Raw genomic sequence first — 26,592 nt, 5'->3', positions numbered from 1 at the left:
GCTGCCTCTCATGTGCCCCCACCGGGGACCTGGTCCGCCCCCAGGCCTGTGCCCTGATGCCCTGACTGGGAGTCAAACCAGTGACTCTCTGGTTTGCAGGCTGACGCTCAACCCATACCCCTGAGCCGCACCCACCAGGGCCCTCCCCGGTGCTCTGCAACCGCCCCTTCCCATGGAGAAAAGTCCCTACCACCTCTCTCCCAGACAGAAGGACCCACAACTGGTTATGAAACTTTTGTTATAAAACATTTAATGTTAACCTACAATACAATGTAAACTTTTATGAAAAAAATTTAAAGTACACTGGATTTCTTCAGTCAATTACACGGGACTGTCCCGGTGCGGTCCAAGCCGGGGCACTGCGTCCTCGGTAGGCAGACTTCCTGCTGCGGTGCTCCTCACGAGTCGCAAACACCGGACGTGGAGCAGAGCTGCTTGTTCAAGCACCAGACGCACTCCCCTGACTCTGCACCCCCTGAAATTCTCTCCTTGGCCTTGGCACCTTTAGCAATGTTCATACTAACTGCTGTCTCTTTAGAGAGAAAAAGAGTCTCCCCCGGCCCCTCCCCTCTTATGCGAACACCACAGTGGAGGCAAGCGAGGAGAAAGAAGTACCTGCTGCAGGGAACCCTGCGGCAGGAGCAAACACGAGGGCCCCCACTAAGGCTGCAGAAACCCAACCAACCCCAACTGGGGCTCTCGCTCGGTCCTTCCCCACGGTCTGGCAGCTGATCCACAACCTCAGTCTCAGGAGTGCGGGAGGAAACTTGAAACAAGCGTTTCCCCTTAGCTGATGACTTGCCATTTGGAAACAGCAGCTGGTGTCACCCGGAGGCGACTTGGAAACAAGCGCAAGTGCTTGCAGATCCCTGCCTCTCAGCATCTCCTCCCTGGCGGGTGCCACCCAGGCCCCAGAGACTCTGGGAGCAACACATGGATTGTACTGGCATTGACGGCATGGCATCTTCCGGGGCGGGGAGGAGCCGGCACCTGGCAGCAGCTCTAGGGTCGGCAGGGAGACAGGACTGGGTCTGGGCTGCTTCACACGGACTAGGAAAGGAGCGTGTGCTTCGGAAGCCTCTGGAAACCTAAAGATGTAAGGATGTCCCAAGAGTTGTCCCAAGAACTGTACCGACAAAAACAGAACATTTTTAATATTCTGGTGTCTGACTTCCTTCACCGAACAAGTTAGCAAAAGGCAAGAGGCGTAAAGTGCACATTGTAGAGTAGGATGCAGGCTGAACTATTGAGGAAAACAATTCACAACTTCCCAAAGAGGTACGGGCAGGACAGCACAGCCAGCGGAGCGAAGGTCCTGCCTTCCCTCCAGGGACTGCCCGAGAACAGCGCAAGGCCACGGCAGGGGGTGGGGCTGGGGGTGGGGCCGGGGGCAGGTGGAGGGTGAGTGCCGGGGAAATATTCCGTTTTGCATAGTTCTCAGTGGGAAGCAGACTTCACACAAGGTCGAGTGGAGAACGCGGTTTATCCCGGTACTCACTCCAGATACACGTCAGAACAGACAGCGAGATCCTGCTCCTGAGGCCTCGGGACAGCAAGCGAGCAAGAGGAGTAACAGGCTCCCAGGAGAACTCCATTTTCTAGAGCCCATGTTCTAGAAACCCGTGCCAAAGCCACTGGGAAATCGAGGCTCCTCAGGTGACACCCACCAAGCTCCTGCCCCTGGGTGTGTCCCCCACCCACTGAGGCAGCTGACAACAGTGGCCAAGTCACTGCTACCTAAGAGCGGGCCTCAGGTTTTAGTTAAGCAACAGAGAAAGCCTTTGGACACTGAGAATCCGTGAAGGTATGCTTCCTCGAGGCACTCGAGGACTAACTTCGGTGGCTTGCAGCGACACCACGAGGCTGCAGCAGTCTAGCCACAGACACTTTGGAACACTCATCAGCTCATGCTGGCGTCTGCTAACACATGGCCTGGCCCACGCACCCATCACCATAAACTCAACCACCGCCGGGACATCCAGGTTTAAAAATCCCCATCACTTCGACACAGCAAGAGGAAGAGGGAAGAAACTGCCTCCAGCAGGGGCCACACCAGAAACTGAAATCTGCCTTCCAACAGTTCACAAGCCTGAGAGTTCTGCCGGGGCTCCCCTCAAGGCAGCTAGTCTTTCTACCCCGAACACACTGCCCGCGCCGGCACCTCTCGCCCGCCGAGACAGGCAGGCGCTCGCACAGGGGTCCGCTGGTTCCACCTGGCCCTGCCAGTCCTCTGGGAAGGCACAGAGCTTGGCAATCCAGGGGAGCCCAGGGCTGGGCAGCACGGCGCACCCGTCACAAGTTCACAAAAGGAATGAAGAGCTGCTAGCCCTTGGCGCAGACCCTGTAACCACCACCTGGTAGAGATTCCGAGGAACGGCTGCAGTCGTGTGTACAGGTGAGTATGCACGGAGCTCAAACTGCACACGTGGGTGCACCTGCACACAAGCCTAGGCCGGGGCTGCAAACCCAGACTTCCTCCCAATGCTCCAAGTGGGGTGCGCAGGGGACAAGGAAGGACAGCAAGAGTTGGACCAAAAAGAACGTCCTCTCTGAGAACTCGAGAGGGGCAATGGCAGAAATAAACACACCAGCCCGGGGCACCTTCATCACACTCTTGCGGGCTAAGGAGCCAAGGGCACGAAATCATGTCGTGGGTTTAAGAATTGGCTCTTTATCAAGTAAAGGAAGTAAATACACCTGTGTCAGCCTCATTCCTTTGGTCATTACAAAGCAACAGAAAACAATTTAAAAGTTATTCATAAATTGTGGGAAGTTCAAGGACACCTCTGCTCCACGCCTTCTCTCCCCTCTTCTCCGGAGGCAGGTGAAGCAAGTCCCCAGGAGATGCTGCAGGAGCTGGTTGACGGAGGTCTGTCACTTTTAATTTCCATAAAAGCAAGAATGAATGAGGACCAGTGGAAGGTCCCCGTCCTCGCCAGGACGCGGCAGGGCTGGCGGTGAGCCTCCTCCTGTGGGCAGGTGAGGGGGGCAGAGGCCGGAGGGGAGGTGGGCCGCCGGCTGGAGCTCATCGCTGCCCTTGCGCGCACTGAGGTGGTGACTTTCGCGGGTAGCGTGGTCTCTGATCCTTCCTTTAGAATGCAGCAGTTATTAAAAAAAATATTGTATTTAATAATAATAACATCTCTTGTTCCCCCCCATTTCTTTCAGGAGTCGAGGCGGGAGGGAGAGGAAGAGCAAGTGTCACTCGTCTGTGAGGTCCTGAACGAAGAGAACTTCTGTGTGGCTGAGTCCGGCCTCCTGCAGCGTGGGGGGGTTGGGCCACTCCTCTGAAGGGGTACAGGGCAGCACCCGCCTGGGAAAGTTGGCTTCGATCTGAAACTTTTCAGGGCTTTCTTTCAAGGAGAATAAGAAGTCGTGGATCACCTGCAGAGGCCACACAGAAAACGAAGGGCAGTGAGGAAGAGCCAGACAGACACACGCAACACCATGAAACCACACCCCCCGACACTGGAACGCGGCCTCAAGGGCCTCGCAGCAGACTCGCAGGGCCGCTCTTCCAGAGGTTTGCTGCACAGCCTCACGCCAGTCCTGGTCTGAATTCGCTCACCTGTTCCCCCTCCGAGAACTCGTCTGATACAAAGCTGACAACTGTTATTTGGAAATACCAGTTACGGAGCACAGGATGCAGAGGCTTTTCTTCCACCCACCCAAGCGCACACTGAGACCCCCCACCCCCCCCCCCGGAATGCAGCGCGCCTCACACACGGGGGGCACTGTCCCGTGTGACCACGCCCAGCCCTGCCAGGCCGGCTCTGTAACTGACTCAATCGCCACTCAGGCCCCGTGCAAGTCTCACCAGCTGCCTTTCACAGCAAAATAATGAAGTTCCCAGCTGTGCATCGCACTGAGCTGCCACATCTCTCTCCTTCAGGCTGCAGCAAAGCCGTGGTCTCCCCCAACTTTCCGACCTTGACCCTTGGGAAGGTTCCGGGCACTATTTCGCCAAGATTGCACCTCAGCGGCATGTCTTCAGCAGGGGCATAATGGAAGCGCCATGCACTCCCCTCAGTGCACCCTACGCAGGGGTCACCTGGGTCCGTGACCTACGCTGACCACTTTGTGCACTGGAGGTTATTCTGTCCCCTTTGTCGTCAACGAGTACTGTGTAGGGAGGCACTTTGAAACGATGGGGACAGCTCCTCCAACTTTCTAGTTATTTCTAGTACTACTGAGCACGGTTTCCCATTCTATTAGGTAGGTTACAATGTCGCACTCCTTATTCATCTTAGTGTTCACATTCCAGGTGAGGTCAGAAGATGCACATCAAGCCGACTTCTGGGGCTTCCTGACACAGCTCCACTGTTCTCTGAATAATCACATGCTTTCGGGCCCAGGGCGTTCCAGGTCCACCTCGTGTCTTCCTGCCCCAGCCCTGGAGCCAGCCACTTCTCCGAGGACCGCAGGTTTCCCTAACGAACAACGGCACGGAAAGCCACAATCTAGGTGCTAGGTATGTTCACCGCCATTGGGGTGCTGTCGTTCCTGCACACTCTCTGCGCACCCCCTCATCAATTCTCCACGCTGGAGTGCTGGACACAGCCAGCCAGTGCCAAGAGTGCATCCCTGCTCCTCGCCCGGTTCTGGCTTTGACATCCCAACCTGTCCTGGGCCTGTGGGCTCTGACTTCTCTGCAGTGGGCTGTCCCCACCGTGGATGCCTCCTTCACCTGGTCAAGGCCCTCCCCATGGACCTCTCTCCAGTAGGAATGCCCCCCTCCCCCACTCTGGCTCTGACAAGGCGCAGGTCGATTCTTCACCAGGAGACAGCAACACCAGGAAAACTCACTCTGATGAAACCTAGGACCAGGACAGCCTGTCTCTGTCTCTTCTGGCCAGTGAAGAATAGGCGGCCCGGACCTGTGCTGCGGCCCTTCGCCTGGCATTCCGCATCTAACAAGGACCCCAGGGATGTGCTGGGAAGGCAGCATGAACCTTTTAGGTCAGTCCCAAAGGCCAGGAACGCTCCTTTCAAGTTATCCCTCCTTTCGGAGGGGACTGACCTCTACTTCCTTTCTGCTCCACCTGTCATGAGATTAGTCCCCTCTGTGCGAAGCAGTCCTTCCTTGTCTTAAGCTCACCTCCTCAGAGCAGTTGAGGGGCTCCAATTCCAGGAGTTAAGGAGCAAACCCATGGTCCTCTTACCAATTCATTCATAATTTTACCTCCGTATATTTTAGTCTATCCACACCTACCATTTCCGGTTCCCCTCTCTGACTTTTTGCAATTTCTATTAACACTCACTCTCCTTTTCTTGAGATGTATCAGTTAGACGTGCACCAAGTACTGTTGGTATGAATCCAACGGGGTTTTATGATACAGTGTGTCATGTTCTTTTCAATCACTGCTTAACAATACAGCAGCCCCCCGTTATCTGTGGGGGGTACGTTCCAGGACCCCCTGTGGATGCGAGACTGTGGGCAGTGTTGAACCCCTCTACATATTATACATGCTATTTTTTTCGACACTGGATACCTATGATGAAGTTTAATTTGTAAGTTAAGCACAGCAAGAGGTTAAGAACAATGAAATAGAACAGACTGCAATAAGAGTTGCACGAATGTGGTCTGACACCCGGGAAGGGGGTGGGAGCACACGGCGCGGGTCCGCTGGACAGAGGGAGGATTCACGTCCTGAGCATGCCACTCAGAACAGCGTGTGACTTAAATCTTAGGAGTTTTTATTTCTGAAATTTTCTATTTAATGTTTCGGCCCACAGTTGATTGTGAGTAACTGAAACCACAGATAAGGGGGAAATACTAGTCTCAACCTGGGGACAAAACCGGCATTTTTTGTTACCACTGACAGCAGATGACAGGTAACAGGTGACATCACCTCAAAGGGCCCCTTCTGGCCCGTGGTGCAAAGGAAAACGAGTCCCGGGCCGAGTGTAATTTGGAGCTCCTGCATGTGCAGCCGTTCAGAAAGTCAGCTGCCGCTTTTCTGCCCGCTCATGGGGCTAAGATTTTTCTACAGTTTTTCCTTTGTTATCTTAGCATCTTACCACTATCGAAAGCTGGGCACCACATGCAAACTATCTCACTGAACATTCGCTCCTCCTTGAGATTATTTAGGAAACACGGAGCTCACAGGAAGAAGACACAAAGTTGCCAAGAGCATTAAACACAGTAAGCATCCGCTGCAGGTTATTAACTCTATGCACACAAACCGGAAGGCCAGAGCTGCCCCGCACCGCTTCTTCCCCAGCCCCAGCCTCATCCCCGTTTCAGACCAAGCATTTCTCAGTCTGGGGTTTGTTTTTTGTTTTTTAAATAACTTTTACTGAGAACCTATTTGAAAGCCTTTAAGGATTAAGTAGTTAACAAATGAGTTGCTTCCCCTTTGGCCACAAGCCTGTTCTATTCCACAATTCTAACAGATTTTCCTGTAAAACTCTCAAGAGAGCAACTTTTGGTTAAGTTTTTCACATATGTAACGAGAGTTTGTCTGACATACTACAGCAGAAGTGTCAGTGAAGGTGGCTGCCCGCCGAAACCCACAGGCAAACTGGCGGGGAACCACCTACAACATGGTAGGCGCTGCGGGAAGCTCACTCATCTTGTCCTAATGCACCTTCGCCCACATACGAAAATGAGAGAGAAAATGAGGAAGCTATCTGCTCCTTACCAGAATGCTTGTAACTTTAATTTACTCTGTCGGCTCTTCGAGTCTTGCATTCCTTCCTGGCCAGTAAGCCCCCGAATTCCAGAACCACATCTCACTCGCCAGAATAATCCCTAGAGGAGCACTTCGGTGCTACAGTTGGGCTGTCTGCCGCCCTGTAAGGCCCTGCAGCTGGTCCAGGCCCCTCCAGTCCCACCAGGAGGCATACGAGTGTGGCAGCCTCCCTTGCCTGCTGTGGGTCCTGTCCAGTACGCGATTTACTCCTGACTTTTTCCAGTGATCGGGGAAGTGGCAGAACCTACTGCAGTTCTAAACCTGGAAAATCAACTCGCAGTATGAACAGAAACTTCTCTTCGGTTATAAATACCAAAAATAAGCAGCATGAGAGTTGTGACAAGCCAGGCACATGCTGAACACCTTACATATAAGCCTAATCCTGCCGTCAGCCCCACTCAGAGAGCTCGCGACGCCTGTGTTACAGGCAGAGAAACTGCGGCTACGGACTAGGACGAATGGCCAAAGCAGCACAGCTAGGGGCTCTGGAAGAGTGAGAGCTTGCTCCCCGTCCTGTGAGATGATCATTAACAGGAGTGCCTGCTTTCAAATACGCCCTATGGAACAGTACACTCTTTACCTCTGGATGCCAGATTCACAAGGGGGCCCAACAAAGTGGGCCTTCTCGTGGCCTCCGTGGGTAGAAAAGGAGGCGACAACGGTGTGCCAAGTGCACGTGTGTTCACACTCTGAGGCACGGCCCCAGCGCGCCTGGATCAGTGGAGACGGAGCTTTTGCACACAGCTGTGGGTTCTGCTGGGAGCCTCTCTCCTCCAACACACTGTCTTTGCGGGACTTCTTGGTAAGGCACCTTATTCCCTTAGCTGAGCTCCCACCAATGAAAGGAGCCCTTAGTGCTGCTCAGAGTTGGCAGCTAGAACAGAAGGCACCTACCGCAGTTCACTGCACCCTCCTGCCCTCTTCTTCCTCTACCTGCCCCCGCCCCGGCTCCTCAGAGCAGCAGGCACACCGGCCACATGCCAGCAACTCCCTAGCAGCCTCCAAGCCTACAGGCCAGACTTCACACCCACGGTCACGCAACTGTGGCAGTCCTTACTGTTAATGACTGGGAGAAGTGGAATCGCCTCTCTACTCGAGAGTCATTAGGCAATTTGAAAATGATCTTGACACTTTCGGGGTCGTCAGGGGACGGCTCAGGGGGCAGGCACTCCAACTTCCTTTCCTTTTCCTCCTGCAAATTCTGCGGAAACATAAAGCAAAGGTGAGGCTGTGGCTCCAAGAAGGAAGTGACGTACAATCACCCTGTAGGTCACTGCGCAGCCAAGAAAACACTAGTAACTAATGCACCGATCACCCTGGGAAAACCTTGCTGGCAAGAGTCAGGAACAAGGGAATCCAAAGTACTACCACTGCACCGTGTGCACTATGTGCTGACATATTCAGGTAAGTAACTGTTCGAAATGAAGGGAAGGACGAGGACACGGGCTGTAACCAAGTGGCACTGCATAACGACCGAGACCACGAGCCAGGGCCCAATGAGCCAACACCGCTACTGAGAGTGGAGACTCAGAAACCACTGCTGGGAATGCACAGCGCTGTGAGCTGCTTACTGCCTATACTCACTTTTCACAGCACAGACCTGTTTTGCCTTTTATGCACTGTTGTAATTTTTTAATTAAAACTTTAAAATATTTTAATGAAAGTGTAGTAAATATAGCCCTGGCTGGTATGGCTTGGGCATCATCCTACAAACCAAAAGGTCACCAGTTCAGTTCTGGGTTGGGGCACATGCCTGGGCTGCAGGTTCAGTCCCCAGTAGGGGTGCATTATGGAAGACAACCAATTGATGTTTCTAACATCACTGTTTCTCTCCCCGCCCCCCAGTCAATAAACATATCCTTGGGTGAGGATTAAAAAAAAAAAAAAAAAAAAAAAGACAAGACAGACAGACAGACTGGTTAGGGAGGGGTCAGAAGTAGAGACAGGCCATTACCCGCCGCCTCCTCTCCTCTGCCAGCTTCTGCTGTTTCACCTCCTCCTCCTTACGCCGCTTCTGCTCGCGCTCCTCCCGCTTCTTTCTCTCCTTCTCCTGGTCAGCCCTGAGAGAGGCCAGGTAGGCCTCATCCTGCTGCTGCCTCAGCACCTGCGTCTGGTTCCGCTCTTCCCTGCGGACAGATCAGAAGCACAGAGAAAAAAGAGCGGTCTTAGCAAGCTCTGGGTTTCTCTGGGATTTTGGGGGTAAAGAGGCTGACAATCTTGGCAGAGGACCAGCTCACAGCGCCTTAGAGAACTCCGAAGCAGAATGTGGCAGAATCGGAACCAGTCATCTCTTTTCCCAGTTTAATGGGTCAGAAAAGGAAATGGCAAGGTTTTCCTTTCCCTCCTAACTTCATTGTTAAAATTAAACTCCCCCCCCAAATTCTAACAAAAGTAACAGTATTATTGTTATAACACGATCATCAGATCATATTGTACAGAAAAATAACCCTTTGGGCTACTACATTTTTGTGTATGTTGCTTTCATAAAATCAAAAAAGCATACACACACACACATCTTAGATGATATGAAAAATGTATAAACATCTTATTCAGAGTTCTACCAACCAAAGAGGAAAACAACTGTAACATTCTGTTGTATTTCCTACTTTCTTTCCAAAAAAATTGTATATGGCCCTGGCTGGTGTGGCTCAGTGGATTTGAATGCAGGCCTGTGAACCAAAGGGTCGCCGGCTGGATTCCCAGTCAGGGCACATGCTTGGGTTGCGAACGAGGTCCCCGGTGGGGGGGCGCTCAAGAGGCAGCCACATATTGATCTTTCTCCCTCCCTTTGCCTCTAAAAATAAAAAAATAAAATTAAATTGTGGCTCTGACTGGTGTGGCTCAGTGGGTGTTCTACAAACTGAAAGGTTGCCGGTTCAATTCCCAGTCAGGGCACATGCCTGGGTTGTGCGCCAGGACCTTTGTTGGGGGTGTGAGAGAGGCAACCAACAGATGTGCCTCTCACACATCAATGTTTCTCTCCCTCTTTTTCTCCCTCCCTTCCCCTCTCTCTAGAAATAAAATCTTAAAACAAAAAAAACTGTGTATGTACATAGGAGTGAGAGTGTGCCTATATAATTGATATTATTTTTAAAGAGCTTGCATTTTAAAAATTTCTATTTATTTAGCCCTGCCTGGTGTGGCTCAGTGGACTGAGTGCTGGCCTGCGAATCAAGGAGTTGCTGCTTTGATTCCCAGCCAGGGCACATGCCTGGGTTGCGGGCCAGGCCCCCAGTAGGGGACGTGTGAGAGGCAACCACACACTGATGTTTCTCTCCCTCTTTTTCTCTCTCCCTTCCCCTTCCCCTCTCGCTAAAAATAAATAAAATCTTAAAAAAAAGAAAATCCTTCAAAAAAAATTCCCATCTATTTATTTATCTATTTATTTTTAGAGAGAGGGGAAAGGAAGTAGAAGGGAGAGACACACTGATGTGTGAGAGAGACACTGATCATTTGCCTCTCACACGCCCCCTACTGGGACCTGGCCTGCAACCCAGGCATGTGCCCTGACTGGGAATCAAACTGGTGACTCTCTGGTTCACAGTCCTGCACTCGATTCACTGAGCCACACCAGCCAGGGCTATTTAATTTTTGTATTATCTATTTTTAATCTACACCTAAGGATATATTTATTGATTTGCGAGAGAGAGAGAGAAAGAGAGAACCATCAATCAGTTGCCTCCTGCAGGAATCCCATCTGGGGATCGACTTGCAACCTAGGCATGTGCCCTGACTGGGAATTGAACCCCCAGCCTTTCAGTTTACGGGACGATGCTCCAATCAACTGAGCCACATGGCCAGGGCATGTCTATATAATTAAAAGAAAATGTAACAGAATGTTAAAAGTGGTGGTAGGATTATGGGTGATTTTAAATTTCTTCTTTATCCTTTTCTGTGTTTTCCAGATATTCCACCACTAATGTAGATTACTTACGTAATGGGAGAAGAGTTACAATCATTCCTCAGTTTTTACATTTCGGCTCTTTTTATCAAGGCTCTGCTATTCTAAATGACACAATGTATAGATTTTCTTGAGCACAGAGCCCTCTCTGTATTTTGACTCATATTGCTAAGAACAGAGGACCTGGTGGAGAGTTATGTAGGTCAAAATACATGAATACTTTAGCACTAAATGGACAAAGCTGCCCAAGAGAGAAGAGCTGTGACTGCGGAGCCCAAGCGGGTCTCTCTCAGTGCCAGAGGGGACGCCCTGTACCTTTCTAGGCGCTCGGACACCAGGTAAGTCTGATTTGCATCCATGATAAACGTCAGCTGGTTAATGAGGTCGTCGGGTTGGATGAGGCCTTCCAGCCGCCCCACCACGGTCATCCTCCGGTCCTTCAGCATAATCATGGCCAGGAACGGGTAGGTGTTCTCTCGTAAAGCCTGCGAAACTGCCAGAAACAAGACCCAACCGGTCAAGGGCGGGACTTTCAAAAAAAACAGACCAACTCTTTGACTCTCCACAACAAGCGAGAGAGAACTGCTTTAATCCCAGCTGGAAAAAGAGGGAGGTGTCATTTATTCTCTGTCTCTTTCCCCAATTAGTTTCTTCATCTTTTGTTGTTGTTGTTGTTGTTCTTATAGATTTGTGTCTGTACTCCCAGGGAATTGTATTAGAAGAGGAGAGGCTTCTCTGGTGGGGGTGTGGTTGTGGTGATGATGCTGGGGAAGGCCGTGGAGGTCAAGGACAATCAACTTCTATTTGACAGGGAGGAAAGGTTCTGCGAGACTCTGGCCACTGCTCAGCGTAACTCCTCCCTGTGCAAGGGGTCCCACCGACAGGGCGCAAGGCTGTGATGTCAGCCTTGCGCTACCTGCTCCCGTCTTCTCCTGCTCTCATCCAATCCCCTCCTTTCACTAGGCTGCCTTTCCGCCTACAAAAAACAGAGCTAGCTTTTCTGTTTTAAAGGTATTTAGAAAGTACATCTTCTCCCTGGCTGGTGTGGCTCAGTGGACTGAACGTACATCTGTCATCAGTTCCATTCCCAGTCAGGGCACATGCGTGGGTTGTGGGCCAGGTCCCCAGTAGGGGGCGCACAAAAGGCAACCACACACTGATGTTTCCCTCTCTTTCTTCCTCCCTTCCCTTCTTTAAAAATAAATAAATAAAATCTTTAAAAAAAAAAGGTCTTCTAAATAACCAAGACTTTGCCATGACAAAGTCTTACCTATGATTTTCTTAGTTTGAAAGAAGAGATTTTACAGATTTCTATAAAAAATACCCTTAGTCTCCTTCTATCCTCCACCTACCACCCCAAAGCCATATCGGAACAGCAAACGCAGCGCTGCAGGGACTAACTTTGGTTCTCAGCATCTAGCACAGCGACCGCCATGCTGATACAAACTCAAAAGCTGCTGAACAGAAGTAGCCGCAAAGTAACTACGTCTTCCTTCATGGGAAGCCTTTGCGTCTCCTACTGACTTCCAATGCTACTAATCACGTCCGGTTAGAGAGCTATTGTCGGCAAAGAGCTGAGCTTTCTGAATCCCTATCCGGGTACCCAAACAACTAACTCGTGCAAGAAGCGCCACTAAAATTACTGATGATAAGAAACCTTCAGGAAGAAGCCCATTAGGATGACAGGCAGGCCGCTGGCCAGGACGGGGTGTTGTCAAGAACACACGGGCTCTGGCAGTGGTGAGCTGCAGAGAATAAGCTGGGGGGGCAGCTGGGTGAGAAAAGTGAAGGGGTCACGAGGTACAAGCCGGCAGTAATGAAGTGCTCACAGAGCCGTAAAGCACAGCACAGGGAATATGGTCAATTGTGGTAACTGTGTCTGGTGCTGGGTGGAACCAGACTTATTGGGGGGATCGCTCCTCAAGTCATGTGCATGTCTAACCACTGTGCTGTGTACCTAAAACTAAAATAATAGTAAATGTTAACTGTAATTGAGAAACATTTTAAATTATAAATAGACAGACAGATAGACAGACAGATAGGTAGGTAGGTAGAACAGGCCAGTCTGGAAGACCTGAGCCGGCTCCAACACTTGCTGACCGGGTGACCTGGGGCCAGGCCTAAACTCTCCGAGCCTATCTCCTACGCCACCAAGTGGAGGCAGGACCTCTGGGTCGCTCGGGACAGCGGAGAGGGTGGAACGAGACAATGTGTAAACAGCAGCTGACACTGTGTCTGCCACACACCCATCATGTGGTGACGGGCAAGTCTTTCCAGATCATTCCAAAGACACCCCAACAACCGCAACCACTCACCCCTGTACCCCTCAGGCTTGTCTGTGGAGCACGCCCAGAAGAGCATCCTGGTGTTGATGAGGGAGATCACTTCCGGGGCGCAGAGGGTGTTGCTGTGGAGAGGGACGGAAAGGACGTGAGCAGAGCTTGCTGGCCGCAGGCTCCTGGTGGGCAAGGTCAGAAGAGAGCCAGCAAACGACGGCCCCACTCACCGACAGAATTCGTCAGAGTCCTGGTGGTCGTCTCCGTGAAGGTAAACCAAGAGGAAGCGGAGCTCCCGCTTGGCGTCGTTAAGTGCCTGTGGGACACAGGAGACCACTGGTTATGACGACTGTGCCCTGGGCTTTTAATTAGGCTAAGGGTCCTAACGCGCACATTTAGGAACAAAAGGAGAAACGGGGAAAAACAGTGAGCAAGAAACCAGAGTCGGGGTCCTCCCTTCATACCCATGGGCTGACCTCCCTCCCTGCCAAAGCCCAGAGTAACAAGCTTTAACGAAAACATTCTAGTGTTGTTAGGGTGTAAATTGTAGCAGGCACCTGAGTAGACAGGCCGACAAATAAAGGTCCCCGACAAACCACAGAGGCCAGCTGTTCCCAGTCTAAAGGAAGATGGAAACAGAGTGTCTGACCACGTGAAAAGGAGGTAAGAACTTTGCCACTTTACAGCTTTGACAGCCTCGTAAAGGAAAAGAATGCTGCGAAGAGGACCCCAGGCCACACACCAAGTAGGCCATGGGACCCAAAGGCGGTCTAAAGAGCGAGGGGTCTGAAAGATCTCCAAAGACAAGGCTACAGTGTCCAAGGTTCCTGTGTGTGTGCTGGCGTAGTCCTGAGCCCAGTTCCACTCAATTAACACTTCCCGAATGACCAATGGTGGCCAACCCTCGGCATCACAGCAAGACTGTGCACGAGAGGTGCCCGTCCCACTCCACATCCCTGCCCCTGAGCACAACGCCTAGCACAGTAGGTGCTTCATGCCTGTCGAGTGGGGTGGGAGCAGCCAGTGCGGGACAGTGGAAAAAAAGCAGACGGGACAGAATCAAAGCAGGAAGCAAGAGGAAGCGTTTTTCTCTTTCTCTCGACAGAGCTAGGAACCCTGGTGGCCGCAGAACACAACCATCCTTGGGCCTGTGCCCTGAGTGTTACTCCTGTGTTTTTTCCAACAAACTAGAAATGTGCTCAACACCCAGAGAACCCTTCATTTTCACCCCGAGACAACAAGGGAAAGGTCGGTGTGGCTTGGGCTGGCAAGACGCGCTGCCCTGAGTCAGCTGTGCGGGCTCTGCCGTCAAGGGTCTTCCCGCCTGGTGCAGGAGAGAAGGCGCAGACACTAACCACCAATACACGGAGAAGAATGGGGCATCACTGTAAGAGCACAGTCAATGCCGTGGAAGCACGAAAAGGAAAGACTGCTGTTGTAACCTGCAAGGCAGGCCGGGGCGGGCACAACAATTAGGCCGGGGTGAAGGAGGGAGCGATGTGAGCTGGCTGAAGGATGGCAAGACTCCGAGCAGAAATGGGAGGGCGGCACTGCAGGTAGAAGGAGCGGCCGGAGCGAAGGCAGAGGGGAAAGTGGAGATTTGTCTTGTTCAGGACACGGCTTGGTGGGCTCACCAGGTCCTGGGGAAACGAGTGATGCGGGGCAGGTCTCAAAAGGAGGGGGGGTCAGACCAAGGCAGGCGCGGCTGAAGCGCCTGGCCTCTCAGTAGGTGGGGAAGAGCCACTGAGGGTTTCTCAGCAAGAAGGGCGCGATCAGGGCTGGGCTACCCTCTCTTTGTGGACAGAGTCGTGTCAACAAAGGCATCTCCGTCGTTTGTGGCACTGACCTGGCTGTACGTTCCCTGGTAGAAGACAGGGTGTGCCCTCCCATATTTCTCTTCAAAAGAGTGCATAAATGAAACAATGTCCCCAACGGGGTCAGTGACCCGGCTGCGAGGGTCAGGCCGTATAAAACGAAGAGCAAACCTGGGGAGGAAGGAATAAATATCACATGAATCGGCTTACTGTAGTGCATATGGAGTGGGCCCGTCTGCAGAGATCCCCGTCCCGGCATGGCAGCAAGGGGAGGTGGACGGTCTGGGGGTGGACCACCACACCTGAGAGGACAGCCCGGCTCAAAAGCTGCCAAGCAGCAAGTGTTGTTCCATCTCCTATTCAAGAAGAATGCGAACTACGAGGGTTATCAATTTCAACACTGGCCCAAACCAATCCTGAGTGCTTTCTGCAGAAAAACTTTGGGCAGGCAGACTTGGGAAGGTTAGACAGTATCCAAAAAGATCATGGGCCAAGCTGCGTTCCCAGACTCTCTAGCATGGCGCTGTCCAGTACGGGAGGCATGGGGCTACATGACCTTAGATTAATTAAACGCAGTGCAACAAAAACGTCCGTCACTGCGGGCACACTGAGTGCCCAGCAGCCGCACGTGGTCAGTGGCGGCCACAGTGGGTGGTGCAGGGACAGAACGTTTCCTCCATCGCAGATAGTCCTGGGGGACGGCGCCGGTCAGGACAGAGCTGCCTCTCTCGGTTTTCCTACCTGCCTCTCCCTCTCCATCCTCCTGGAAGCTTGAATTTTTAGGACATACACCCAAGCTATTCCAATAACAGACAGGAACTTGAAAACCAACTTGAAGTCATGACTTACTTGCTCTTCAAAGAGGCAAGTAAATTCTGCTTGGGGCACCACGGTTGGCGGCCCAGGGAGGAAACCACACGGCTGATCTAGAGGGCACCGGCAGGCCTGGGGGCCTGGCAGCTGCTGCGAGACTGATTAAGGACGGCACCGCCCGTCTGCTTCCGAAGAGCATCATGTCCTGTGTGCACCTCGCCATCCACCTACCCTCTGGACTTCCACGGGAGGCTACGGGGTAGAGGCTTGTGCGTCTCTGTGCCGTGTAACACTGAAGACAGTGCCTGGGGGCAGCCGCGTGAAAATTAGTAACACGTGCCAGGCATATTCTCCCCCACGGAAGACACAGTCCTCACGTACTTGAGGTGACTACACACCAGCACTGGCCGTACAAAATCTTGAGCCAGTCCTGACTCCTGTGCCTCCAATTCCCCATGTGCATTCAACCTCACTTGGAGTTTCTCCTGACTGATCACATCACACCGAGTGACGCAAACATTCCAGAGCAAATTAAAAGCAAATGTAAGAAGCTGGGGAGGGTCAAACAAACGGTAAGGAAAGGAGACCAAACTCTGGGTGGTGAGCATACAATGCAGGACACAGACAATGTATTACAGAACGGCACACTCGACACTCAGATAGTCTTGTTAACCAAGGTCGCCCCGATAAACCTAATGAAGAGAGGCTGTGTGTGGGTAGAAACCCTTCAGAAGATGAGTGTTTGACAGCTTCCTTTGAAATTAGCTATTTGAAGGACCATCTCATAGTCTCTAAGTCTCACTTTGATGAACAAACGGTTACTTTAACTTTTCTGTTTCTCATTACAATGTATCCCTGGCCTCTGTAATTTAGGACATCAGCTTAAAAAAAAAAAAAAAAGAGACGTCAACTCATCTTCATTATGATTTTAAAGGTTTTTGTGTGCCCATTCTTAAATAAAACAGGGAGGGGAAGAGGACCAATTGGTTAACTGCAGACATGTAAGAACTTTGCTGAAGCAAGAAGCCATAAGCGAGCAGCTGCCTAAAACCCCCAATGGCCAAGGCACAGGGTGTCGCCTGACCCCTGCGCTTCTGCAGCTGCTGGGCCCTCACCTCAGGCCTCCACTCCCTACAGGGAGGCAAAGGCCCCCCCACACCTGAGGGGGGTAGAGGCTGCCTGCGTGCAAGGCCAGACCACAGACTTTAGCTCTATCCGTTGGCCTGGATGCCCATAAACATTTTAGGTCCCCCTGAAGTCTAGGTGTGGGATCATCTACTACTCAGCTTTGGACCAGACACCCCAAGCCTGACGTGCCAGCAATCTGGAACCCCTGGCCAATCTGACCCCTCTGTAGCTCCAGTGTGGAGCTCTCTCAACAGTGCACGAGGGGAGCGGAAGAAAGGTGAAGGTGGGAGGCAAGGGTGTGCACATGGAAGGGCTCCTGCATCAGCAACCCATCAGTCGCCTGGGCAGAGGGAATCTATAGGAGTGTCTCGAGAGGCGGAATTTGTGAGAAGATCTGGAGGAAAGTGAGAAATCTCAGAGCAGGAGAACTTGTTGGGATTACCAGTCGTCAGGTGGAGTTACAGATGGTTTAGGGTCGAAGTTATGAGGAGCGGGAAGCTGGGAGACAATGGTGGTTAGAAAGCAAAGGGTGTGGGGATCCACTAGGGGGCGCTGAGGTGACAAGCATGGTGGGAGGGGGAACAATGAAAATGTAGTAAATTGAGTCTTGAAAATGACACACAAGACTACTTAAAAACGATTTCATTTCACAACATTTGTTGTTCTGTCTGAATAATTTAAAACATGCCCATGCTACATAGAAAGGCTGGCGAGGAAGCGTGCTCAGCCAGATGGCAGATGGGCAAGTCAGCTGAGCGCATCAGCCTACTCCCGTGTGCCTCAGCGCCACGCCTACCCTGTTGCTACCACCACGTAAATACGAAGGTACGTACCTAAATATATCAAGTATTGTGTAATAGGTAAACCGGAATGGAAGCATTATCAAGTAATAACCCCATCCGAGCAGCCCCTGAAATTCAAAAACAGAGTTAATATGATTCACTCATTCCCTATCGCCTTACGAACGGCCAGTTCCACTTTTCACACTGTTCTGTCCCCCGCGTGACGCCTCCCTCTGCCACGCGGTACCCTCTTCCTGGCCAGCAGCCCACTGCCTTGGCTCTCATTTCATCTGGCACTGCCGTATTTTTCTCTCATCAGAGTTTTTGTATTAAATCTGCTTCGACATTTTTCCTGCAGCTCCTTATATTAGTGGTCAAGCTCAACTGCAAGTTTTCCTCCCCAAATCACAGCCCTCCCTTTTTCCAGGCTTACACATGAAAATATGGTATACAGAAACAGCAAGGAAGATAACCACTGTTACTACCTTGCAATTTGTATATAGTTGAAAATTACATTAACCACAATTTTAAATCTCCATATAGCTGCTAAATCTTAGTAATAATGCTAATTATTGTTTTAACAACGTTGCTTACTGCTGCTATGAACTAGTGTATACGGAGAAAGCTCTGCCCAGTTTCCAGAGCCTTTCTCACACACCGCACTGTGTTAACCCGAGCCCCTCCCTGTGCCCGCAGCAGGGGGCTCTGGGGCCTCAGGGATGACCTCAGGGCTCCAAACGCTGAGACAAGCTGAACACACATTGGGAAACCCCAGGCATATGGGGCACACACAACCGCTAAAGCAATCTGCCCTTCCACTTCAGAGCACCCCAAAACAACTACTTAGAGACGCCATTTAAAAACTCTGTCAATCACTCCACAAAATGGTACCACGGTGAAGGAAATGCTAACTGTTGCAAAGGTAAAGTGGGTGCTTTCTTGGACTTCTGAAAGTCCTCTGGGACTCCTCATCAGCATGCACATCTGACCTCCCTAATCAGACTGTGAACAATGCTCCCCCCTCTTCACGCATCTCTGGGTCCCCAGCAGCCACACACCAGGTACACCGGGAGCACTCTTAAACGCCTGTCCCGTTTAACTGCACCACTCCCTTGCTCCTAGCCCTTCAAGGCTAATTTCAAAGACATGGCTAAGGCTCCCAACAAAGATTCCAACTATTTCCCTAGAATTAGCTTAAAATTAAGTAAAAAGAAGCAACAAAGAACTCAGTAAACATTCTAACTTAAAAGTGGAGGTCTAGTAAGCATGTAGCAAACATGTTTAGACATGTAAATACAACTACTGTGTACTCAAAACAAGGTGCAGAAAATGCTTCAAATAACTGGCAAAGAATGTCCCCCCCACAAAAATAGGTAGTTACTGTATCAATTCACTGAAGAATCAAGGAAAATAATAGACCCAATAAATCTACCAAGGTACCACGTCTAGCTATACATTGTATTTCTTTTGCTCCTATCATTCAGAGATCAATGTAACCAAGTGAATGGACTTCAGAATAAAAGGGGGACGTTCCAGTTATGAAATAACTTGCCCTTGGCTGTGGTCTTGAGACAACATAGCTGTAGATCCTGTGGTCGGCGGTGTTCACCTGCAGGGGTCGAGATGGAGGGGGGTTGAAAACACTTGGTACACCCTCTTGCTCATTCAATCTGTCCTGCACAGCAGCCTGGGAAGGAACAAGAGTAGAAAGAATTTTGGTGATGCTTAAATACACTAAGAAGAGGAGACGAGGCAACTGTTCCTTGGTGTTATAAAACAGGTGACTCGGGAAGGGCATCTTCTTGGACCTTTAACTTGCTCTGGAGGGAGGCAATGTGTGGCCCCAGCTCCAGAATTCACACCCAACAGGAGTGCAAGGGACTGTCCAGAGGCTCCATGGATGCAGCACGCGCACCGAGTCTGTTCAGACGGTGCGTGTTCTGCAGGTGGCTGGGACACGCGTGCTTCACTGGAGTGCCTGTGGAGAGCCACCCCCGAGAACACAACACAGACCGTGCCACGGAGCTGCACCTGGAAAGGGGTTACCTGGTGCTGTCTGGCACAGGGCTAGGCTTTGGAGCAGGGAAACTCGGCTGAACCCCAGCTCCACGACCTGACTTCTGAGCCCACTTGCTCATGAGCAGACTGAAAAAACGGTACTTTCCAGGGTTGATTTGAAAATTTAATGAGATGGCCCTACATAAAGATCCTAACACAATTCCTGGTGGTCAGATGATAGTAAAAAAATCTCCCTTCTTAACTCTACCCTGAAAGCAAGCACTTGTTCCGGCACACTAGCATGCTGGCCTGAACCGAAGGCAAGTGTGGTCTCTGCTTTGGCTTCTGGGAGGTAATCTATGTCATACCTGAGAGGTATGACACACGTCTGACACTGAACCTGAGGGTGGGGACTCTGGATAAAGCAGTATCAGTCAACCTGGGTGCTGGTTCAACCAATCACACAGGCAACCGATCAAATCCGCAAGGCCTATGTAATGCCGCCCCAATGCAAACTCCGGACACTGAAGCAGACGTGAGCTTCCCTGGCTGCCGATACTTAATGCACATCGTCACACATTTGTGCCAGGAGGGTAACGTGTCCTCATGCCACGAGAGAGGAGCAAGACTGTGTTTAGAAGTCAAGACTCTGCCACGTCTCTTTCTTTAGCAACTCTAATCCATATCCGCTTCCTGTAATAAACCGTAACTGCAAGTGTACCAGCTTTCGGTGAGTTCTTCTAGCGAGTCACCAACCCAAGAGGGCCTGGAGGGGCTCCCTGAGCTTGCAGGCACCGTCTGCGTGCGGGTGGTCTTCTGGAGGACTTCTGTGCCCCCTAACCTCGGCTTTAAACTTATGTTTTTGAGTACTAAAGAACAGTCCAGTGGTGAAGGAGCAGCCTTTCCATAAACGGTACCAGGGCACATGTACACACACGCGAAAAAGAGTCAAGTGGAAGCCTCACTGGCACTACAGTGGCACCTCGGTCCTTGTCACTCATTCATTCTGGTGCTTGTGACGAGTGCCGAAGCTGCAAGCACCGACCTGCTCGCAAGTGCTGAGAGACTGGCACGTGGGCCTGTTTCATCGCAAGAGGGGCGCCGAGCGCTGAAACGTGTTTTTCTCGTCAAAACGCGACAAGTACAGGGTTTGATGGGTTCTGAAGCTGACGAGGACCGAAGTGTGACTGCACATAAAAAATTAACTCAAAATACATCCAAGACCTAAATGTCAGGGCAGAAACTAAACTCCTAAAATACAGGTGAAAATCTTCATGACCCTTGATCAGGCACCGTTTTCGTAGATACCCCACCAGACAGACAGCCAACAGAGGGAAAAATAAACTGGACCTCAAAAGCCAACACTTCTGCGCATCGAAGGACACTATCGAGACAGTCAGAAAATAACCCAGAAAATGGGAGAAAACATTTACAAATCATGAATCTGATATGGGTCTGGTCTCTAGAATACATAAAGAACTCTCACAGTTGGATCATCGAAGACAACCCAATTTTAAAATGGGCAAAGGACTTGCACAGACATTTCTGCGAAGGAAATAAACAAATGACCAACAAGCAACATGGAAAGATGTTCTATGTCATTGGCCATCAGAAAAATGCAAATTCGAGTCAGAAAATACACTTTAACCCCTCTACAAATATTGGCGAGGGTGTGAAAAAACTGGAACCCTCACGGACTCCTGTTAGGAATGGAAGTAGTGCGGCCTCTTTGGAAACGGTGTGGCAGGTCTTCAAAAGCTTCAACCCAGTCACCACGACTCAGCAATTCCACACCCAGCTGTGTGCCCACGAGAAATGAAAGCGTGCGTCAGCACAGAAACTCGCACACTGATGCTCACTGGGACATTATTGGTAACAGCCTGAAGGGGGAACGATCAAATGTCTATCAACTGATGAGAGAACACAGAGGTACTCATACAAGGGAGTATTACTTGGCAATAAAAGGATATGAAGTACTTAAAAACAGTATGCTAAGTGAAATAAACCAGACACAGAAGGACAGATATTCTCTGATTCCATGTATAAGAGGTATCTAAGAAAAGCTGTATTTTGCCCTGGCTGGTATAGCTCAGTGGACTGAGCACCAGCCTGCAAACCAAAGGGTCGCTGGTTCGATTCCCAGTCAGGGCAAATGCCTGGGTTATAGGCCCGGTCTCCAGTAGGGGGCGTGCAGGAGACAACCACACATTGATGTTTCTCTCCCTCTTTCTCCTTCCCTTCTCCTCTCTAAAAATAAATAAAATCTTAAAAAGGAAAAGTTATATTTTATAGGACAGAAAGTAGAACTGCAGTTACCAGAAACTGTGGGGAAGGGTAATGGGAAGTAACTGTTTAATGGATATAGTTTTAGTCTGGCGTGACAAAAAGTTCTAAAGATCGTAATGGTTGTGTGACAATGTAAATGTACTTCATACCACTAAATTGTACACTTGAAATGAATGAATGATAAACTTTGTTATGTACAGTTTACAACACAAACAAAAGAATTGAAGGACTGACCCTGCTACAACACAGATGAACTGTGAAAACATTACAGTCACAAAAGACCCCACACTATGATTCCACTCACATGAAAACGACCACATACTATGGGGAAGATCTACAGCCAGAAGGCAGACTGGTAGCTGCTTAGGAGCAGGGCGGGGAGAGGAGAGCGGAAGGATAGAAGTAGGAAGGGTAATAGCTAAAGGGTATGGGGTTTTTGGTTTGGGGTAATGTTCTCAATATTGTAAAACATTTATGAAATGTTTTTCTTTTAAGATTTTACCTATTTATTTTCAGAGAGAGGAGAAGGAAGAAAGAGATGGAGGGGAGCATCGACATGTGAGAGAAACATCGATTGCTCACCCCCAAATGGGGATCTGGTCCACATCCCAGGCAGGTGCTCGGACAGGGAATCCAGCTGGGGACCTTTGGTCTGCAGGCCAGGGCTCAATCCACTGAGCCTCACCAGTCAGGGCTTACGCAAGTGCTTGAAAACTGACTGTGGTAATGGCCACACAATTCTGTCAATATACTAAAAAGAGTTGAATTTCAGATTTTATTTCTTTATTCTTTTTGTTTCATCTTATTTTTGAATTTCACATTTTAAATGGTTGAATTGTTTGATATCTGAATTATATATCAATAAAGCTAGTATTTGAAAATCACAGCTGATAACACTGGTCCTCAACTATAAAATTAGAGGTTTCAAGCAAAAATTAGAATTTTGGAAAGCTTGTATTTGCCACTAAAGCTTGACAGTTTCCTAATCCCTTTTAAAATCTCCTCTGATGAGTTTGGTGGTACTAGTAATGAATCACAATATATAGCAAAACGCATCAACAGTTGGAAGATCTGTTTTAATCCAGCGAACCATTATTTTCCAAATACCCAATGCACGAAGTTATGAAACCACGCCTGGGCAAGAGACCCTTTCAAAGTGCAAGACAGTCCAACCGGACTGAACGGAAAAGATGACGGAAAGTTCCTCGATATGGTTTCAAGTTCCGAATTGCAACTAACCTTTAAGAAACTACTGCGAAGACTATACCCAGAGTTACCTGAAAGGGCTATTACAATACCCCTAGCCCTGGCTGGTGCGGCTCAGGGGATTGAGCACCGGCCTGCGAACTGAAGGGTTGTGGGTTCCATTCCCGGTCAGGGCACATGCCTGGGTTGCGGGCCAGGTGTGTGACAGGCAACCACACATTGCTGTTTCCCTCTCTTTCTTCCTCCCTTCCCCTCTGTCTAAAAATAAATAAAATCTTAAAATAAAACAAAACAAAAAACACTGACACAAGCAACATCGATTGGTTGCTTCCCACACGCACCCTGACCGGGATCGTACCCACAACCCGCTGGCATATGGGACAACGTGCCAACCAACCACGCCACCCAGCCAGGGCAAAAACCAAAACCTTTAAAATGTACTTTCAGAAAATAAGTCAGTCTTAAATGTAAGAGAGTAATTAACCAAGCTGTAAAAAATCAAGATGCAAAAAAACCCCACAAAAACCCCGTAAACATATGAAAGCATGAAAATATATTAAAGACAGATTTTTCTTAATAAGTAAAAATACAAAAAAGGAACTGATAAATGAGGTTTTTTTCATAAACAAAACAAATAAACAGTAAAATACACTGGTCTCTAGGCAAGTCTCATTTTAAAAAAAGGAAAATAAACATTAAAAAAACAGAAGAGAGGATGCAGAACAGGAGGTAAAAGACAGGCTACATTGTACAGTCTATGCTAAAAACCTTGAAAACCTCTAAAAAGAAAGCATTTTCTATGAAAGTTTATCAAGAAGATGTAGGAAACGCATTATGAATGATGAGGGAAAACATGAAAAAGTTAGCAGAGAAAAGGCAGAAGCAAGTGTTCAAGGGCTTTCTTCCAAATCTATGCTACTACACATCTCAACTCATTCTACCAAGTCACTTCATAAAGCCAGCACATGCCTGAAATGAACATCTAACACGAAAGGGTCACACAGAGCGACATCACTCCCTCTGCCGAGGGCACATTTCCCCCCAAAGCTCTGCATTCAAGCAGCAGCTCCAATATGACCTCCTCGCAAAGTCCTGTAACTGACTGCCCTATTTAAAGTAACTGCCCAGACCCCATCTCATGTCCTGCACTCGTCTTATTCACAGCATTTGTCACCAACTGAAATGGTCTAGGATTCAGTTCCACGAGGGTAGGGACTTCGTCTCATTTGCTGGTATGACGCCAGAGCCTAAAATTTAATTGCTCAAAACCAGGTGCCAAGTAACTACGTGTCAGTTAGGAATATATATATTTCCATAAATCCAGCACCCTATTTGAGCAACACACCATACCTGAAACAGTAATTCCAACAGAGATCAAAGGGTGTTTGGTAAAATCCAACATCTACTCCTGATGTAAACTATTGATGCGCCACAAATGAAGGACAGTCCACAGATATTTAATGAGCGCTTATGAGGTGCCAGGATCAGTTAATTTAGGCACAGGGAATACACCAGTTAGCAAAACCAGAAAGAAGATCTCTGCTCCCACGGCACTCACACTCTGCTGCGTCTATCTCAAAACCACACCAACGGCACAGTGACAGTAACACACACGAGACGTCTCAGTGAAGATGCCTGCTACCGTCCTCACTGACTGGCACTGTTCTGAGTATCCAGTCAGTGTTCAAGTAAAAGGAACAGAAGATCCGTATTACTGGGGAAAACACCACCGTGCTTCAGATGACACAAACACCTAGAAAATCCAAAATACACTGAAACATATGTTTAAAAAAGGCTTACCTTAAGGTATCTGGTTACAACCAAGTAGGTATGTATGTGTGTATATATGTACGTGTGTGTGCATATACCTAAGTTTTCCCAAAGAGCCGTTTAAGAGAGAGAGAGAGAGAGAGAGAGAGAGAGAGAGAGAGAGAGAGAGAGAGAGAAGCACTATATTGAGGAATTTGGTCATTATACCTTCTATGATTTTACTGTATGAATTTTGATCATAAACCTTCACCTTTCCCACATTCTCATTTTCAAAGACTTAGAGCTGTAGATCTGAACAACACACGTACTGAGAGGAAGGACTCCTGCTGCGGAGAAGCACGCGTCCGTGAACCGTGTCCGACCACGGAGAGAGAAGGCGCCCGCACCAGCCCGTCTCACCTCTATGTTCCAGTTGTGCTGCTCCAGGGTGCGGCGGCACTGGTCCATGGACTCGATGCCCGTCAGGTCCTGGAAAGGGCGGACACAGAAAGTCACTCAGGGAGAAACCAGCGGTCCTCCGTCGGTGTTCTGTCCCTCGCAGGGCACTCATGAACACTTCTGGGAAAAAACACTGACGTGTCGAAGGGTCTGGTCAAGTGTGGTACAGCTTCACTGTTCAGAATTCATCCACCCAGTTCTAGAAGAGGTGATCCCTCAGAACAAAAACATGAAAATTCCTTGTCTTTTTAAACTTCAAGGCTGTCAATTAAAAAGACTGATTAAAATTAATATTATCCTCTCAAATTCATGTTTAAAAGTATAGATTTCTTCAAACTCCAGGTCCAGAGAAATATTCTTCAATGCTAAACAACCATTCTGTCTATAATACATAATGATATAACAATGCCGGTTTCCTGCAAAAACAGAGTGACTTCCATTAACTTGCGTTGACCTAGGGGTGTCCGACCCGCGGCCCAAGGCCACGTGCAGCCCAGGATGGCTATGAATATAACCCAACACAAAACTGTAAATTTACTTAAAACTTTTTGCTCATCGGTTTTCATTAGTGTTTGTGTATTTAATGGGTGGCCCAAGACAACAATTCTTCTTCCCATGTGGCCCAGAGACACCGAAAGGTTGCACACCCCCTAGCTTAGAATATGAACTGCGTACGACTTTTTATTGAAAAATCTGTAATTCAGATGTTTCCCTACAGTAAGTATTTTCTCCGCTCCCTTCTCCTTGGACTGGTGCTCCGGTTTCACTTTGTGTCTGACGGGAGTTCCTTCTCTGGCTCCGCTTCTCACACCCCTGCCCACACAGGAAGCTCCCTAAGGATGAGTCCATGGTTTCTGACTCTCTCCACCTGTCTCCCCGGCAACCTCATCTAATCCTCAGCCTGCAGCCACCCTTTCACTCAGACAAGCCCACACTTAACTCTTGGATCCACCATCTCTTCTGAAGTTCAGGAGCACGTTTCCAATAGCCTATTCACCATTTCCACCAACTGTGGCATCAGCGCCTCAAGTGTATCATTAAAATCACTACGTGTTAACACACAACCACCTACCCGAACATACAGGCTACGATGACACCTGGAATCTCAGCCTCATCTTTGAGTTTTAGCCCTTGAACTCCACATGTCAGCAGCAATCAAGTTCTGACCTTTTCTTGTAGTATATCTATAACCACATTTCCATTCCCACAGCCACCATCCTTTTTTTTTTTTGAAGATTTTTTACTTACTTATTTTTAGAGAGAGAAGTGAGGGAGAAAGAGAAGGAGAGATATATCCAACGGCTGCCTCTCACACACCCCCTACTGGGGACCTGGCCCACAACCCAGGCATGTGCCCTGACTGGGAATCGAATCTGCAACTTTTGGATCGCAGGCCAGTACTCAATCCACTGAGCCACACCAGCCTGGGCAAGTCAGCAGCTTCAATCAAGCTTTTTATAAGATCTCAAGTGAATTGTCAAAATA

General features: G+C 49.4%; 1 protein-coding gene across 1 annotated transcript in view; it reads right to left on the bottom strand.

Moving 5' to 3' along the window:
• Positions 1–224: 224 nt before the first annotated feature.
• The window catches only part of FAF2 (Fas associated factor family member 2), a 52,289-nt gene continuing 25,921 nt past the window's right edge, over positions 225–26,592 (bottom strand). The window contains exons 2-11 of the mRNA XM_053912512.1: positions 25,069–25,137; positions 18,962–19,096; positions 17,461–17,537; positions 14,719–14,857; positions 13,103–13,188; positions 12,912–13,003; positions 10,912–11,089; positions 8,650–8,821; positions 7,753–7,896; positions 225–3,384 (exon numbers count right to left, since the gene is read on the bottom strand). Coding sequence (XP_053768487.1) covers positions 3,202–3,384; positions 7,753–7,896; positions 8,650–8,821; positions 10,912–11,089; positions 12,912–13,003; positions 13,103–13,188; positions 14,719–14,857; positions 17,461–17,537; positions 18,962–19,096; positions 25,069–25,137 — 1,275 coding nt within the window. The 3' untranslated portion in view covers positions 225–3,201. The remainder of the gene's footprint in view (positions 3,385–7,752; positions 7,897–8,649; positions 8,822–10,911; positions 11,090–12,911; positions 13,004–13,102; positions 13,189–14,718; positions 14,858–17,460; positions 17,538–18,961; positions 19,097–25,068; positions 25,138–26,592) is intronic.

This window comes from Desmodus rotundus, chromosome 10, assembly GCF_022682495.2.
Source record: "Desmodus rotundus isolate HL8 chromosome 10, HLdesRot8A.1, whole genome shotgun sequence".
NCBI lineage: Eukaryota > Metazoa > Chordata > Mammalia > Chiroptera > Phyllostomidae > Desmodus > Desmodus rotundus.
The sequence above is the reverse complement of the archived record's forward strand: the minus strand, read 5'-3'. Positions and strand labels throughout refer to the sequence as shown.